The sequence below is a fragment of the Mus caroli genome, unplaced genomic scaffold (assembly GCF_978045245.1).
Source record: "Mus caroli unplaced genomic scaffold, Mus_caroli_1 scaffold_13, whole genome shotgun sequence".
In the NCBI taxonomy this organism is placed as follows: domain Eukaryota; kingdom Metazoa; phylum Chordata; class Mammalia; order Rodentia; family Muridae; genus Mus; species Mus caroli.
Window position 1 is genome coordinate 55,628,098 of NW_028227268.1, and position 17,733 is coordinate 55,645,830.

At 46.7% G+C, this 17,733-nt stretch overlaps 1 protein-coding gene across 1 annotated transcript in view; it reads right to left on the reverse strand.

The window, feature by feature from the left end:
• Myh13 (myosin heavy chain 13) overlaps positions 1-17,733 on the reverse strand; it is a 51,161-nt gene that overhangs the window by 9,517 nt on the left and 23,911 nt on the right. Inside the window, exons 20-32 of the mRNA XM_021176266.2 lie at positions 15,176-15,293; positions 14,255-14,378; positions 13,450-13,586; positions 12,673-12,928; positions 11,011-11,253; positions 8,227-8,403; positions 7,194-7,339; positions 6,994-7,084; positions 5,867-6,256; positions 3,887-4,013; positions 3,682-3,800; positions 1,653-1,849; positions 685-868 (exon numbers count right to left, since the gene is read on the reverse strand). Coding sequence (XP_021031925.1) covers positions 685-868; positions 1,653-1,849; positions 3,682-3,800; positions 3,887-4,013; positions 5,867-6,256; positions 6,994-7,084; positions 7,194-7,339; positions 8,227-8,403; positions 11,011-11,253; positions 12,673-12,928; positions 13,450-13,586; positions 14,255-14,378; positions 15,176-15,293 — 2,309 coding nt within the window. The remainder of the gene's footprint in view (positions 1-684; positions 869-1,652; positions 1,850-3,681; positions 3,801-3,886; positions 4,014-5,866; positions 6,257-6,993; positions 7,085-7,193; positions 7,340-8,226; positions 8,404-11,010; positions 11,254-12,672; positions 12,929-13,449; positions 13,587-14,254; positions 14,379-15,175; positions 15,294-17,733) is intronic.

The window sequence follows — 17,733 nt, forward strand, 5'->3', positions numbered from 1 at the left end:
GGCCATAAGAAATGTTACATAGTACTTTGAGCATGTTTGTGTGCATGAGGCTTTATGTGAGTATATGGTGTGCATGTGTGTGTTTACATGTACAATATGTTTGTGAGGGACAATTTGTATGTGCATGTAGGTGTGAGCATGCAAAGGTCAGAGGACAGCCCTGGATATTAGTCTTCACCTCCCACCTTGAAGGGAGATGCTAAGTCTGCTAGACTAGCTAGCAAGCAGGTTTTCCCTGTCTTTGCCTCCCATCCTCCGGTAGGAGCACTGTGATCACAGAGATGTTCATGCTGTGTATTCCGCTGAGAATCTGAGCTCAGGTTCTCATGCTTGAGTGGCAAGTGTTTTTACCCATTGAGCCATTTCCCCAGCTAGGCATGCCGATGTTTTAACTACGAATCATCACATGAGATTGGACATGGAATGTTTTTCCCTTTGTAGAGACACGGTGCTCAAAATTTTAGACTTGGAGTGCGGGTTAAAGATATTCAGTCTACATGACAAGTTCATCAGACTTTGAATTAGCTTAGATTAAAAGTTCCCTTGGGGAAACCATTAGAAAAGTAAAGAAACTCCCCCAGTCTTCCAACTAGTAATTGAGGATCTGGTTGTGTGCAGCTTAGAATGCACGTGTGAAAGACTACCACGGAGACCACCATGTCCATGAAGCAGCTGGGGAAAGACCTTGTCGAAGTTTCTTTGTTTCTTGTCCAGGGTGGCGCAGGCTGTGTTGGCCCTCTCCAAGTCCAGCATCAGGTCATCCACTTCTCCCTGAAGCCTCTGCTTGGTTTTCTCCAGGGAGGCACACTTGGAGTTGGATGCCTCGGTGTTTTCTTCTGCCTCCTGGAGCCTCTGGGCCAGCTTTTTCCTAGGAGGACCAGATGTTGGTATTGTCTCAGCAGAGAGGGATATTTTAGCAAGTAATTATCACATTGAAGGAGACTGGACAGTCTAGAAGAGGCTACTGAGACCCCAGATGTGAGTGGAGGGTCCTGTGCAGTCATGTGCACATAATGATGTGTCATGAACAACATAACCAATGGTGGTCCAGTAACACTATTTGAGAAGTAAAAAAATCTCTGTCACCTAGCAACACTGTAACCATTGTAGCAAAGCTACTGTGCACAGGCAACATTGTATAGGTTCTGAGTACTTCATACTTCAAACAGCCATGTCACAGGGCTAGGTATTGTCTGTGCTACACTTTCTGATCTACTTATGAAAGAGAGGTTTACTATAAAGTGCCTGTGCTTTTCTAAGCCAGTAGCAGTTCATAAGAGTCAAGAATACTGAGACTCTTGATCCCATCAAGAGACCATATGGAGGACTGCTCTCATACCATTGAGGTTTACAGACTCATTCTTGAAGATTTTCATAATAAAATCTCTAAGATACATTTCTCAGAACATACTCCATTGTCACGCTGCATATCTATATGACCAGAATAATCCTGAAATGCTTAGTGGCAAAGTTGGTCTATAATCAGTCACCAATTATCCAGGTGGAAAAGACAGTCCCCAGGACAGTGGGGGATACTCACTGAAATCTTGAAAAACTACAAGGAAAGAGAGAGAATCCTCTCCAAGTAGCAGAGACTGCCCTTTTGGGCCTTTTTCTATGCCCTTTTCTACCTTGGGGAGGTTGGGTCATACTTGGCCTCCTCCAGCTCCTCCGTGCGCTGGATGGCATCAGTCTCATATTTTGTCCTCCACTGGGCCACCTCGCTGTTGGCCTTGGACAGCGCCCTCTGCAGCTCAGCTTTGCCTTCCTGCTCCTCCTCGTACTGTTCCCGCAGCAGGTCACAGTCATGGCGGGAGGACTGCAGGGCGTGTGCCAGTGCGTTCTTGGCCTGGGGATTACAATGGTAATCAATTGCGAATCCACATGGACCTCTTCCCAATGAAGATATGAATCATTCCCCCCAATTTGAATGATTCACCAATTTGAAACATTTCCACGTTGCTTCACAGATTTAGCCTTTTCAGTATACCTAATGTTTGACTTTCAAAAATTCTCTCCATGATTATATTTACTTTTATAGGAAATTGTTGCAAAAATAGAAAGAATTGTTGCACCATAGTAAAGAGAAAGTCATTAATATTTAGCCAGCCATGGCACCACATATCTCTAATCTTAGTACTTAGAAAGCTGAGGAAAGAGGATAGTGAATCCAAGGGCAGTCTGAGCCACATGGTGAGTTCTGGATCATGGTAAAATCCTCCTTCAATGCCCTCCCAAATTGCCATAAGAAATATTAGAAATTTATACCACAGACATAAAGCATCAGCGGCAGCATCTATCTAGATAGCTTGCATTTTGTGGCTCTGTGCTTGAAGTTTGCCCTCTGTTCTTAATTGAGTAATAGTAACTGCTAAAGGGATGCTGTCTACACTGAAGCCTTTCAATGGCTGTAATGGCCAAGAATTGAAACAGTTGAAAAGTTAATCATCTTGCTACTTTGTGCAGTATGATGGGATACTGTGACCATGAAACAGCTACAGCATCCTCTAGGGTCTCCAGGGGCCAGCATCCCCACACTAAGGACCGCTGGTGCTGGTGTGAACTGATGCCCCGAGCCTCCTCTCACACTCATTACCTTCTGGACAGGGCAAAGGTTTCACTGTAATTTTAATGGTTCCAATGCCGGTGCCACCACCCAAGCGAAGAATTCTGTTGACCCAGGACCGTGATGTCTGCATTTTCATCATTTTTAGAAGAGACAGTGAAACACAGGACTCTGCTTAAGGAAGGAGCCTCACTGCTGCAGTGAGGGGTGGGGAAGGGCAGCCTCTGGCCTCCAGGGACCTGCACTACTTAATTGGTCTCTGGTTCTCAACACTCCTCCTTGGGCCAGAGCCCACCAAAAACCTTCCCTCAGAATAGAAAGATGAGAGATAAACACAGTTCTGTTCTCTTTCAGAAATGAAAGATAAAGGGAATTTCAAAGGCTGCCTTGTAAATCTCTTCCACACCACAGCAGCCTCAACCAGATCAAAGCAAACTTCCTTCGTGCGGGATTTTGAACATCTAGGTTCCTATGGTAATGCCTGCAACACTAAGCATCAGTAGCACTTACTGTGGACACTGCTCTAGTGAGAGTTTATTTACTGTTCTCAGCTACAGTGTGGGAAGAGAAGAAACCGTTCCCATCGGTTTACAAATCAGTGGGTAGACATGTGTTACAGACTGCATCTAGATGCTGAAGTTGATGTTACTTTTATGTTAACACCCAAAGGTTCTCCCTGAAGTCATTTAGTCTTTGGGGAGAAAGGATACTTAAGACCCTATCTTACAGGAGGTAGCCCACAAAGAGGATGATATTCTAAGCTGCTGGGATGAATTTCTACATGAGATGGTCTAACTAGTGCAGTAGTAGGAAGTGATGCTCCTGACTGGAGGGGACGTTTATCAGGCCACCCGATGGGAGATGGAGGCGAAAAGGAGATGGGGTGCCTTGTTAGGGCTTTCTAGTCCTGAGGAGAGGTCTAATGGGTCCTGTCATTCAGGAACAAGTTATTATGACACTGAAGGGCAGGGAAAGATGAAGCATCATTGACACTGTACTGCCTTCAACCAGTCTTCCCTCTAAGCTACCCACCTTGCATCAGCCTCCCTTGAGGGTTTCATTCCTTGGCTGCTCAGGTTTATCTGATAGCTGTTTCCCTAAAGAGGCAGCCTCACCTTGGTTTCTTCCTCCAGTTGCCTCTTAAGCTCCTCCAGCTGCTGGGTGAGGGCCTGCTTGCTTTTGGTGAGCTGGGAAACCAGAGACTCCTTCTCTTCAACTTGGTGGCTCAGCTCGCCTGCCAAACAGATGTGGCTCCGCTTGAGCACGGCGGACTGCCAACTACCATGTCCCCACTGGGCCCTGGAGGCTTGCCATCCTCACCATTCTGGGTCTGCAGCCTTGCCTTCTGCATGTTCAGATCATGGATTAACTGGGTCTGTTGGTCCTCCTTGGCTTTGATTTCGTTAAATTGGTCTTCCACAGACCGGCACATTCTTTCCATGTTACTCTGAAAAAACAAAAATGCCAGTGGGAATGGGGAAGTGGGTTTCTGATGCCCAGCAATGAATGGGACGATTTGATTGTCTGGCTTCTTGTTGGACTAAATGAAACCATGGAGCAGATGAAAGTTGGTTTTAAGAATCATTATCGTTTTGGATTTACTTTTTCATTTGGATTATTGTGTGTGGTTGCTGTTTAATCAGCAGTAGTGCGGGATGTCCCAGCTTTGGTATGTGTGCATCCAGTGATTAGTAAACCAGCTTCTGGTGCAATGCCACTCACAGGAACCCTGGGATCGTGCTGGAAGATTAGCAAGTCTATTGAAAGATGGAGACTCTCCACAAGCCCTGCCTACATGGCGCAGTGTTTCTTTCAACACGACAGTGGGTCCTGGAGGGTGGGTTATAGAGATGAAGATGTCACTACCCCAGCCTCCCATCTGCTTGTAGTTGTATGAGGTTCATTCAAAACTCCTGTGCATGTTTCAGATGTCCCTTCTCTTCCCTCCCCATGAAATATAGAATAAAGTGAGCATGTGCTTTCTTTCCTTCAGACTGGGAAGTGTAAGACATGTGCAGCAGAAGAAGGGCTATTAGATCAAAGATGGTCCTTAAGGAGTTCAGGACCTGTTTGAGGATGGCGCTTGTAGACCTCCAGCAGGGGCAGGGTCTGAGAGGAAAGATAAGACTCAAAAGGAAAACGCAAAGGATACAATGACTTAAAGTAATGTAAACCAAGGAAGGCTGGACTTTAAAGTTGAGAGAACATGGTAAAATAAGCTATTCCAGAAGAAGGATGTTGTGCGATGAAACTTGGCCTCTGGTGTGGCGGTAGCAAGGGAAGGTGGGACTTTTAAAAGGTGGGGCTTCATGAGAGGTAATTAGGTCATTTGGGTACCATTCACCGAAGTGATTGACGCTGGTCTCTTAACATTAGATTAGTAGGCACGAGAATGAGCTGATGTAAAACTGACTGGCATCTATGTTCCTCTAACAAATGCTCCCACCAATGCGTTGTCATGTGCTGTCCTTCCTTGAGCTAAACAGATGCTGGCACATCTTCTCAACTAGGGGCTCAATAAAGCTGTCTTCTTTATAAAGTACAGAGCCTCGGGTATTTTACTATAGCAATAAGAGATGAACTAAGACAGGGAATGACTAGAATTTGATTCCCAGCACCCTTGTCAGGCAGCTTCCACCCATTTGTAAGCACAGCTCCAGGCGATCCAGCATATTCCTCTGGTCTCTGTGGGCACCCTGCACATGCATGTTCTTCCACCCCCAATTAAAATAAATCTAAAAAAAGAAGAAAGCAATATTATATAAAACAGAATCTAAAAATAGATGGCAAAGGCACTGTGGTGATAGCTCAGGGGTAGAGCACTTGCCTAGATCATGTGCAAGGCCCTGTGTTCAAGTAACACACACACACACACACACACACACTTATAGAAAAAGAAAGATATAAAGATAGAGACACAGAGAGAGACAGAAAGACATAGAGAGACACAGAGGGGGGAAGAAGGGGGAGAGAGGAAGAGAGAGCGGAAGAGGGGGAGGGGGAGGGGGAGAGAGTGCCCTGTCCAGACATGAATCTAATGGTTGCTTGATCTCAGGTTTCCCAGCTCCCAAACTGTAAGCAGCACTTCTGTTATTTTTAAGATTGCCAGGTCTAAGGTGTTTTGTTATAGTAGCCTCAGTTATTTAGGGCATGTGCCTTTAAAGAATTTGAAGAGTTAGAAAAAAACAGAGGTGGGAAGATGGTAACAATTTATGACACACAGTGAGTTTGGGGCATCAAATTCCACTGCTCATGTGGTGGGAAGACATGACTGCCAAGACCAGAGAGTCAGTCAGATACCTTTGACTTGGAGACTGTTTCAATGTTGCTGGCCATGTCATCGATCTCCATCTTCAGCTCGCTCTTCTCCTTCTCCAGCTTCTGCTTCACCCGCTGCAGGTTGTCGATCTGCTCACCAAGCTCTGCCACGGTGTCTGCATGCTTCTTCCTCAGGGTGGCTGCTGTGGCTTCATGCTGCAGCGTGGCCTCCTCCAGGTCCCGGCGAAGTTTCTGGAACTCGGATTCTCTCTTCTTGTTCATCTCGATCTGGGCTGAAGTAGCCCCACTGGCTTCTTCCAGCCTCTCGCTGATCTCCTCCAGTTCCCTGGCTAGGTCTGAGCGCTGCTTCTCAATTTTGGCTCTGACCGTGTGCTCTGCTTCAATTTCTTCCTCTAGCTCTTCTGTGCGGGCCTGAAAGTGTCATTGCAATTAGGATGGTTGTCAGGGTAGAGAGCAATCCATTTCACAAGCAATTAGGTGCTGGGGGGGGGGGAGCAGCCCAAAGTTGAGAACATATTATGATTTAGTGGGGGACAAAAGGCCAATGACAGTTGTTTGGAAAGAGCCTATGTATCCATCAGTAGGGGAATGATCAATCATTTTGATGAGTACCTTGGTGTAATGTCAAGGAGCAACTCAATGCTGCAACAAGTCTACTAGGGAAAGCCCTACAGAGCACACCATTATGTAAAAGAGATAAGTTGCATCCTGTGCTTAGGATGAAAAGATTCATGCTGAAAATCTGAAGGAATGTGAATGAGTTTTCGCATATACACCATATGTCTTCTCTAGGTCTTCAATATATACATAAACACGTAGCAAAAGGATCCTCAAAGATCCATATCCACCCGAAACTGTCAGTTCCTTCTCAGAAGACTGGCAGGCCTTGGGTTTAGGGACAGTGGCCAGTGCTCCTTTAGTGACAATGATTAGCCATTTAGGTCACATTCTGATTCTTTTCAAGGATATATATACTTATGTGCCACTCAGAAAATTTAAACTATTTATTTCAAAAACTGATGTGCTGCTGAAGCAGAGAGGAGAAAGAAGAAAAGGAAAGACCCGCATATAATGACAGAAGAAGGAAAGGAAGAACGGGAGAGAGCTTGCAGGCAGCTCCGCGACGAGGAAGGGCCCGGCACCTTCACCTGTAATTCTTTGATCTTCTTCTGCAGCTGCAGACTGAGGACTTGCTCGTCATCGATTCTGGTTTGTAACTGACTCATTTCAAACTCCTTCCTGCAAGCAGATTGAACAAATTAAACAGTGTGAAACACGGGCCCTTTTTTAAGGGAGGCACCCTTGGCTTTCAGGCTCAAACGGAGGGGATAGAACACCAATCATCTACTTCTTCAGTTTCTCCTCCAACTGTTGCGTGTCATTCTCTAGATCCATGATGGATTCCTGGGACATCTTCAAGTCTCCTTCCAGCTTCCTCTTCACTCTCTCCAGGTCAGCCCGAAGTTTCTTCTCCTGCTCCAAGCTGCCCTCGAGCTGGGAAGACACAAGTGGAGAAGTGGGCTTACTCACATCAGACAGCACAGTCACGCCCATGCCCTGTGGCCACCAGCCCCAGAAAGAAGGAAGCCAGCCTTCTGTCCTCCACTTCTGTGTTCTGTATCTTAGGGGTTGGATATCTTGGGGGCCTCCAGGTATTTCTTTTCAGATCATTCTCACTTTGCCTGTCACAGGCCACAATCTCCTATAAGGATAAGTGGGGGCCCATCACCCCTCCCTCACCCGTGTCACTCAGCCCTGAGGGTAGTCAGGCAAGAAACTTAAGTATGTGTGCAAGGCACAGGAAAAGAAGGGGTGTATCAGGGAACACACCCACACTGGCCTTATTAAAGTAGAAACATTCAAAAGGTCTAGCCATAGAGGGAATAAAACCAGCTAACTTGAAACCTGGCTCTTGTGTCATGAACAGTAATTCATCATGAAGGAGAAAAAAAGATTCCTTTCCCTGGCCTGTTTTTCTGTTCTGTTTTTGAAGTGTTGCAGGTGGAAGTCAGGGTCTCATGCATGCTGTACCACTGAGCTACATCCTTGCCTAGTGTGAGGCTCTAAACACGGTGGAAAAGAATTCTGAACCTGGAATGCTTATAAGTAGATGCTAACAATAGCAGTGGTTTATGCTTTACTGAACATGCTATGTGTTGAACCCTTTCCTTAGATGCCCTCTGAGGTCTAGCTATTTGTATGTACCCCTAATTCATCAGTGGGAACTAATTGCTCCCAAGGTCACGTGACCTGCTGGTCACCTTGGACCTGTGTGTTTGGGGTCAGGGCACAGCTGGAATCTGGACTCAGGCTCTGACTCCAGACTCTGAGCTCTCTAGACTGATCCATCTTTGCAAGGCTCGGAAGCCACATGTCCTCACGTCATCTGTCTGCTGTTCCAGCTTGACATTGATCTTGATGAGACCGTTGACTTTATCTTCTTCAACCTGCAGGTCATCCAGGGTCTGCTGATGGGCTTCCTGCAGAGACTTCTTTTCTTTCGTCAGTTTGGAAATGGTTTCTTCGAGCGCTGTCATTTCTTCAGAGAGGTTCTTCACCTAGGAGAAAGTCAGCAACCCATCTAATAGTGAAGCAATGACTCCAGCAGCTCCCAGCAACAAAACCTATGGCTGCCTTAGCTACCTATGTGTCTCTAGCTTCTAAGCGTTCTGCGACAGGCCATTTCTCAGTTATTTTTATATACATGTTCTTATTTATTTTATTTCATCTTATTTTAAAGAAAGTCTTCAGATCGTTCCTGGGCTGGCTCCAAACTCCTAGGCTTAAGAGATTTTTCTGCTTCAGCCTCCCAAGTAGCCAAGAAATGGCACAGATCACTGTACTAGCCAGCCTTGTGGGGTTTTGTGAGACAGGGTGTCCCCTGGCCTAAAGTGACACCAAACTTGATATGCACCCAAGGATAATCTGAAACTTTTAACCTTCCCGCCTCTGCCTTCCATATGCCAAGATGCAGCATGTATCTTAGGGTATGCGTTTCTTGGGGACCACCCATGTTCAGTTTTACAAGGTTCTGGGATCACCCTCAGGGCTTCATCCATGCTAAGCAAACACTGCAGTGTCTCCCTCCCTGGTCTATTCTGGTATATCATGTCCCTCCATCAGGATCAACCTTTCAGCACGTATTCTATTTCACTAGGAAGGACGCTATTGAGACACAAATGCGCCAGGTCTGAAGGGCAGCACAGCAACCTCTGTTTGCTCCTCCTACATCTCTGAACGTGTGCCAGGTGGCTGATGGGGGTTCCGAATGAAGCAGGTAGAGAAAGGAGAGGCCTGAGGTGTGATGCAAGGCAATCCAGAAGATGTGCTGGCAGGAAGGGGCCTGGGGATACCACATGTGGAGCTTTCAGGCATTAAACAGAAACTTCCAAGTAGGAGGTTGGTAACTCCCACCTGTGACCTGAATCCAACCAGATACATATTTAATTTAGAATGTTTTTTGAAATGCTATCTACATTGGAAAAATGAGTCTACTCCCTATCCTGATTTTGGCCTCTTGGGAAAATCTAACCCTCCATCAGTGTTGGCTTGACAGTCCCGTCATTTGATGGGACTGGGTCATGGCTACCATGGTGAGGTGGATGGTCAGCGGACAGTGTTAGCCGCAGTCTCCACTCTCCCTATTGTCCATTACTTGCTATCATTTATCCATCACTGACTCTGAGTGTCATCTGCCATTGTCATCTTACACCCAGCAGACTTCATCCTTTGTCTTGCTCCTGGGTAGCCCTTATTAGGTGAACTGTGCCCCACATATAAGCATCCTTGTCAAGCTTACACTTTAGTGCCGTGTGCATGCACTGTTCCCGTTCATCTCACCTGCACTTCTCCCTACTGAGCACCAGGGGCTTCATGTTCGTCTTTGTTACCTGATTCGTCTCGCCTGATGCCCCAATGGTGCACTGTGCTCTATGTGTAACTTTACCACATTCTATGGCATGGTCCCAAGCAAAGCTACTGAAAGCATCCCTATATATGCAAACACTTATATGTGTTCCCAAAACCTTGATGGGAAACTTCCTTAGTCTACCACCAAAACAGAATTGTTGGAGTTGTAGGGTATATAGAATGTTTCTCCCTTCCCTTCCCTTCCCTTCCCTTCCCTTCCCTTCCCTTCCCTTCCCTTCCCTTCCCTTCCCTTCCCTTCCCTTCCCTTCCCTTCCCTTCCCTTCCCTTCCCTTCCCTTCCCTTCCCTTCCCTTCCCTTCCCTTCCCTTCCCTTCCCTTCCCTTCCTCTCCCCCCTCCCCTCCCCTCTACCTCTCCTCCCCTCTACCTCTCCTCCCCTCTACCTCTCCTCCCCTCTACCTCTCCTCTCCTCTACCTCTCCTCTCCTCTCCTCTCCTCTCCTCTCCTCTCCTCTCCTCTCCTCTCCTCTCCTCTCCTCTCCTCTCCTCTCCTCTCCTCTCCATTTCTCTCCTTTCTTTCTTTCTTTCTTTCTTTCTTTCTTTCTTTCTTTCTTTCTTTCTTTCTTTCTTTCCTTCTTTCTTTTTTCTTTCTTTCTATTTCTCCTTTCTTCTTCCTTCCTTTTTATACAAGGTTCTTATGTAGCTCTGGCTCTCCTAGGACTTGTTATGTAGACCAGGCTGGCCCCAGGCTCACAGAGATCTGCCTGCCTCTGCCTTCTGAGTTCTGGAATTAAAGACATGCACAACTACTCCTGGAAATTTTTGTTTTATGTGTATGGGTGTTTTGTCTGCATATAAGGACCTATGTATACCATGTGTGTGTAGTTCCCATAAAGTCCAGAAGAAGACATCAAATCCCGTGTGACTGGAGTTACAGACTGTTGTAAACCACATTTGGAAGAGCAGCCAGTGCTCTTGATGGCTGAGCTGTCTCTCTAGCCACTAGATTCCTAATTGGACTAAGTAATGCCAACCGGCTTTCTCTACATCCTTCTAAGGCTTGAGGGTGCCTGTATTCAGTCCTTACTGCCAAGGAAATGCACAAGTTAGCAACGCCCCCACCCCACCCCCCAGGAAGAGTTGTCAGAGAGCTTGTGGAGTGGGGCTCAAGGATGAGGGATCAGATCTGGCAGCTGCTTGCTATGTAGACCAGGCTGGCCCCAGTTCCTGCCTCCCACTTCTAGGTGATGAGTGAAGAAGGCTGGCGGGAAGCCTGTGAGGAGCCCTCAGTATACCCACCTTGTTCTCCGTGGCGTGCTTTTCCTTCTCGACCTTAGTCAGGGTCAACTCCAGGTCGTCGATGTCTCTTTTGAGAGAAGAACACTTGTCTTCCAGATTCCTCTTCTTGGCAACCAGCTCAGAATTCATCTCTTCCTCCTCCTCCAGCCTCTCATTCAGTTCCTTGACCTTTGCCTCCAGTTGGATCTTGCTTTTGATGAGACCCTCACACCGTTCCTCCGCATCCATTAGATTCTCTGTTTCCTGAAAGAGACGGGTCACTGGGAGTTCTGGTCAGTTATTTGTAAGCCCTGGAAAGAAAGGACCTGACCCTAAAAAATCTGGCACCTAAGCCGAGCTGAGGAGTAGGCTGGCTGTACGTGCACGCAGGCATTTACACAAATGTCATCTATGTGCTTGCTTAACCACTGAGGACATCGTCTCTGGCAGCCAATCACTCAAAGTAATCTCACGCGAAGGCACTCATGGAGTTACAGGTTCATTGTAAACAAGAAAGCCTCTTCCACCAGTCAAGAACCACGTGATCTGCATACTCCATGCGATACAAAGCAGATTGGTGTTTTCAAATGTCTACTTTCTACCTGTTAACATTCAACAGAAGGGGGCTGTCCATATGTCCTTGGCTGTGCTTCCTCCAGCAATAGAACGGGAGAGTAAAAACACACAGGACTAGGTGACTGAATAGACCCATGTCCCAGAAGACTGTAGTGAGTCTTGTGGGTGGGACCAAGACTGGCTATGTATGCTCATAAGCTAAATCAGCCAATGCCTTCCCACTGTAGAGTATTTGGAGCACTAGACACACAGTGTAGGACAATGGATGGAATGAGCCGGGAAGAGTCCTTGCTAACGCTCTCTGAACCTCTCGACGCCTCAGCACATGCTGGGCACTTGACATGCGACCGGGCCTCTGATTCCTTGACAACCATTCACTGTGAGTACTGTTATGATGTTCATTATGTCCTGTTACGATGCTCATTTTCAGATGTGAACATGAAGCCAGACAAGAGAACTAACGAACGCTAACAAGAGGGGAATCTGGGAGGTTAACACAGCTGGATCGGGAACTCCTGTCCTCTGAGCCTTGGAAGGCGGTGCTCCCATGGAGAGCACTCTCTCTACTCATGGGGTGAGAGTAAGTGAGAGAACATGACTGTACATCAGGGGAGATGCAAGGGAAGTCTCTGAGGGTTTGATTAAGAGAAAAAAAAATACATTTCCTGGAGAGGAAACAATTATGCTTCAAAAATGAAATCTCTAAAGAATTTTTCAGAGAATAATCATATATTGAAAATCATGCATGGAAAATTGGTTTCTGTTTTCAGTTGTGTTATTTAATTTTAATGATTTATTTTTATTGATACATTTAAAATGTGGACTTAAACATTTAAAATAAGTATTCTTATTTTATGTGTATGAGTGTGTGTTTTTCTTGCTGTGGAAGACAGAGAAAAGACCAGAGAGAGCATAAAGTTACTCTGCCAACATGTTTTCTGGGGAATCCAAGGCCAGCCCTGTTCCTACTGACCGGGTAATGCTGCAATGCTTGGTAGGACCACTAGGTGGCACCACTGCCTCTTAAATAGACAGCTAAGGGGCCCTCCCTGCTCCTTCATTGTCCTGGGAATCTGTGTTTTGCACTCTTGGGTAGAAGAAACTTACAGACTGGACTTGCAACTGAAGGTCATTTTTCTCCTGCAGCAGGGAGACCATTTTCTCCTCCAGCTCCTTCCGACGAGCCTCAGATCTAGCCAGGTCTTCCTTGGCTCGTTCGAAGTCCTCCTTCATGGTGGCCATCTCCTTCTCCGCCTCCGCGCTCTTCAGCAGGGGCTTGATCTTGAAGAACAGGTTCATCCAGGGCCAGTGCTTGACGTTCATGAAGGAACGAACATTGTACTGGATGCAGAAGATGGACTCCCTGGGCATCCACAGGACTTTGATTAATTACCCGTCGTACTGTACTTGCTAGTTCGTTTTCCATTTGAACCCCTCCCCAACAGGTCTCAGAATCTTCATCCTTCCCAGCTGGGTAGGAGGTGGTACACCTAAGCATTGCAGAGCCTATTAGTCTATGTGAATGAGGGCACTGGATGCAGCAGGAAAAGATTAGGAAGAAGGAAGGCTGAGCCAACTCCATGCCAACTCCACTATGTGAACCAGGCCAGAGGCTTGCTGTGCCAGGTCCTCCTTTGCCTAACTAAAACTGCCATTGTCTGAAGTATTGAATCTCTCTCTGCGTGTGTCTGCTTTCCATGTATCCGTGAACTGTTGGAAGGCAGGGTTTGTTTACCTATCTCCAGTGCACAGAATGACTGCTCAGTCACTACTGGACAAATGATTGGATGAATGAATGAATGAATGAATGAACATGCAAAGACCCAAAGAAGGAAGTGATTTCCAGGTGCTGAGTAGGAAGGGTGGGTAAGAGAGATGAGTTACCTCCTCTCCATCATTTTCTTGAACTCCACCCTCATCAGGTAGCCCCTGCACACTGCCTGCGTGCGTGTCATTAGGGTCACCAGCTTCTCGTCTCTCATCTCTTCCAGAAGCCCCAGGAGCCCAGCTTTGAAAAACACCTGCATTAAAAGAGAGAGGAGCCCAGCTGTGTCCTCGGCAGGTGTTCAGTCAGCCTCGTGATGGAGCCTGTTTCTTCTCAATTCCATCCATGACACCCGAAATATTTCCAGGCCTTCCGTTCCTCGGGGGTGGTCTCTGGTTTTGTACCTCTTGGGCTGCTGGTAAGGCAGTGTGCTCTAAAGTAGCTTCCAGGTCCATCAGTCACATAAAGGCAATTATGGCAGACCCAGAAAGTAACCACAGGACACAACTGTGTCCAGAATAGGATTGAGTCAGTGATATATGTCTGGGTGGCTGCGCACAGGACACATACATGCACACAGTGACCAGGAGTCCTTCCATTGGTTATCATTACCCTTCTCAAGCTTACCCTGGAATCTGTCCTATGTCCTATGCACGCTGAGGCTCTTTCTTCCCCTTTGAGAGTCTCTCTCGTGGCTCTCTAGGACCTAAGGGTTCCCCTGCTTTATGCTCCATTTTCTGACTTAAGCTTCTTGACTCTTAAAGATCAGCAACAGAGCCAGAGCCCCCCAGCCACTGTCCCAGGGTTCCTCTGCCAGGACTGCAAGACCAGGCTGCTCAAGTTGACTGGAAGAAGAATGACTCTTCCTTCTGAGCAGTGGACAAGCTGCAGGGTGGCAGGAGTCTCCAGGCCACTCGTCCTCACCTTGGTATGGCCAAATCGGAACTGCTCTCGGTCCACATCAATGGAGTTCAGGAGCTTCTCCGAGGCATTCTTGCTGTCGATGAACTGCCCTTCCGGGATGGCACTGGCGTTAAGGATCCGGTACCTGAGGAGGAGAAGAGACACTGGTTCTGACCTCTCAGCATGGTCTTATACCTGAGACCAGACCCTTCTAGAACCTTCTGCTCCACTCTTAAGAAGGTAAGCAGTATTCTGCTAGCTTGAGGTGAGGGGAGAGTCCAGGGGTGAGTTCTAGGGTGTGGTGGAGGGAAAGAAACATAAAGGAAGGAGGAAGGCGGGATGAACATCTAGCTCAGCAAAGTTGCCTTCAGAGGAAATGGCTCTTCTCTGACCTGGAAGAGCTTTGAATTAAACCGTGGCTTAGAGACCTCAGCCCTCCTAACCCTCAAGGGGTCTGGACTTCTGGAAAGAAAGAGGTGTTCTGGGGCAGTGGGTTTCAACTGGAAGACTTGGATCCCAAGGAACACCTGGCAATGTCTGGTACCTTTGATGGTCATAGCACAGGAATGTGGTATGTGGCTTGCTCCCAGCATCTTTGGGTAGAGGCCAGAGATGCTGCTAGGATGCTCTAATATACAAGAACACCTCTCTGTGAAGGATCACAGAGTCCCAAATGTCCATCAGTCCTGTGGTGAAACATTCTTCTTTAAAGTGACAGTTAGACCTAGCCTGTCAGTCAGGTGGGGTCTGACTGTACTGATAGACCACCTTGGGTCATCCCAAGATGTACACTGGACATGGGCTCATCCTTGTGGCAAAGTGATGTTTATAGGAAACCCTCAGAAGCTTGTTGGTTTACCAACCACTTGGGCCACTTTGGATGGAACTGTGTCTATAAAAACTGTCCCTAAAGGAGTTATATACACGGAAGAGCCAACCTACCGTTGTTTGAAGTCAGCATAGAGGATTCGACTGGGGAACCCTTTCCTGCAGATCCGGATGCCCTCCAGGACACCATTACAGCGCAGCTGATGCATGACTAAGTAGTGGTCCATCACACCTGGGGAAAGGGCGGGGTGTGGGACTATTGGTGGCTTTTCACTGTCTTGATGATCTGAGACACCCATGAACTTCTTCAGTATCAACAGCACTTAAGTGTGTTGATAGTAGCGCTAAGCGGGAGTCTAGGAGTGACTGCAATGTGTATAATAAGCCTCACAGGGGAAATCGCTCCAGTCTTCCTGAGAGACTCCAGCACCCCATGAACATGAGAATAAGAAATTTATCATTCCTGAAGCCTCGGTAACTATGCTCTGAGGAAAGCAGGGTTATGTGGAAAGGGTCTGGGAGTTCCTGTTAGACAACCTGAAGAGTCTTCCACCTCTGCTTAGGGGTGAAAACTGTCTAATGTGCAGAACCTTCAAAGCCAGATGCGAGACAGAAAGGAAGGCAAGAGTTGGAGGCTGAGTATATTGGGCTGATGGCCCTCTTCTCAGTACCTGCCTCAGGGAGCAGGGGTTGAGTGGAATAGTTGGGGCCAGAGGGACCAGAGAAGCCTATGACTGAAAAGCCAAGGCCACTCTTGGAAACCAGCCTGGCCAGAAGGTTAGAGGAGAGAGGCTGTGGCTGTGGTGGTTTCTCACTGTAAGCTTTCTAAGTTGCTAGGGAGGGGCACAGCTAATTCTGGCTTTGATGTCACCTTATAGAAATTTCTAGAATGTCTACAGGTGTTCCTGCTTGCCCTGAAGAGAGATCTTTAAGACAGTTTCACAGCTTGACTAGAGCTGAGCCTCCTCTAGTGCAGTAATTTATCATCTATGTGTGGCCTTATACACTTAAGGTCATTAACAACAAGGATTCATCTTAGTTGACTTAAGCCAAACTTTTTGCAGCTTGTGGCTACGACACCGTACTGTGCAAATGTAGGACACTGCCATCCCTGCCCAAAGGTCCACCGGGTGGGAATTCCCTGCAGAAAGACTGGTAAAAACTGTGGAGGAAATATCCCTATCAGAATTCCAGGAGGATTTGTGCAGGAAACCGTAGACATTTTTTTCAGTCTGGTTCCCCCTCCCTCGTTTCCTCCCGGTTTTGGTTCCTTTCCATTTTCTATGGTAATAGCTTCATTCTATCTTGAATAGAAAATCCATTTAAGGGACTCTTAAGATTCTCATGGTCTTAGGGTACTGTTAAAATTTCTCTTCCAGCTTTATCAAAAAAATGAATTATTCTTTTTGGCAAATTTCCAACATTTCTACTTCTTGGTTATATTAGAGAAATCTTTAAATATATAAATAAAATTTCTTATTTCTTTAATAACACATTGGTGTTCGTTTCTCTTGATTTTATAGCACACAATATTTGTGGTTTATATTTTTCATTTTTCACATCTCCTCTTAGTATCCCCTGATTATTTAATTTTTAACAAATGCACAAAGCATGATTATGCATATTAATGAGACACAGTGTATTTCAGTCCATGAATGTGATTCCTACTGGTTCAAATCCCAACTGTGCTGTTTACCAACCTCATGAAAGGGACCTTCTGTGTCTTGGGAAAAAATGAGGATGTGGAGCTTCCAGGTGTGAGTTAAAGGGAAGATTTATTGTAGAGAGCAAGAGACACAGACAACTGGGATGGTCCAGACTGAACTTGGCCAGCAGACTGAACCTGGTCAAGGAACTGGGGGAGCGAGAGAGGAAGAGAAGAGAGAGTTCCCTGGGAACCCAGAGACCAAGAGGCCAAGAAACCAAGAGAATGATAGCCAAAATGGCTGGGTTGTAGAGGAGTCCAAGAAGCTAGGGGGATGGGAAGTGAGGCTCAGGGGGTTAGAAGTTGAGAGTAGGGGTGGGGTGAGAAGTGCTGAGAGGAGCCAGAACTCTGTAAAGGTACAGACAGTGCTGGGAGAGACCGGCCTGCATTGATTCCCTTTGATATGTTAAATAGGCAGCCCAGGCATAGTTAAGGAGGAGCTAGCCACCCAGCTTCTTTTGCCAGAGATGAGGAGAATGACTCCTTTTAATAAGCAGAAACTATCTTCTTAAAAGCCAGAGCTTTTGTCTAAATGCTGGACTTTGGGAAAAGGAATTTCTTGAAATCTAATATGTCTTGATTTCTTCATTGGTAAAATATGCAGAACAGTAGCTCCTACCTCATAAGATGTAGGTTTGAGTTGAAGTGAGTAACCAGATTAAAGCTGCCCCTAGCTAGTGGGAAGGAGCCCCGTGGGCATGTCATTGCTGTGGCCAGAAGCAAGCAGACAAGGTCAAGGCTATAGCGCTGGGAGAGTCAAGGGCAGGGACAAAAGCAGAATTACAGAGCAGCTGGGAGAAAACTTAAAGACCTTTATCTGGTGATGGGTCCTTTGGGACGGAGGCCACTCCAAAACTCCAAAGAAGAATATTATGGTGTGACAGGATACTGTGGGAGACTTTGCAAGGCAGCGACAGAGCAGAGGCTGTCTTCCCAGGTCCCTCTCACTGAAGCTCACTAGGAATTC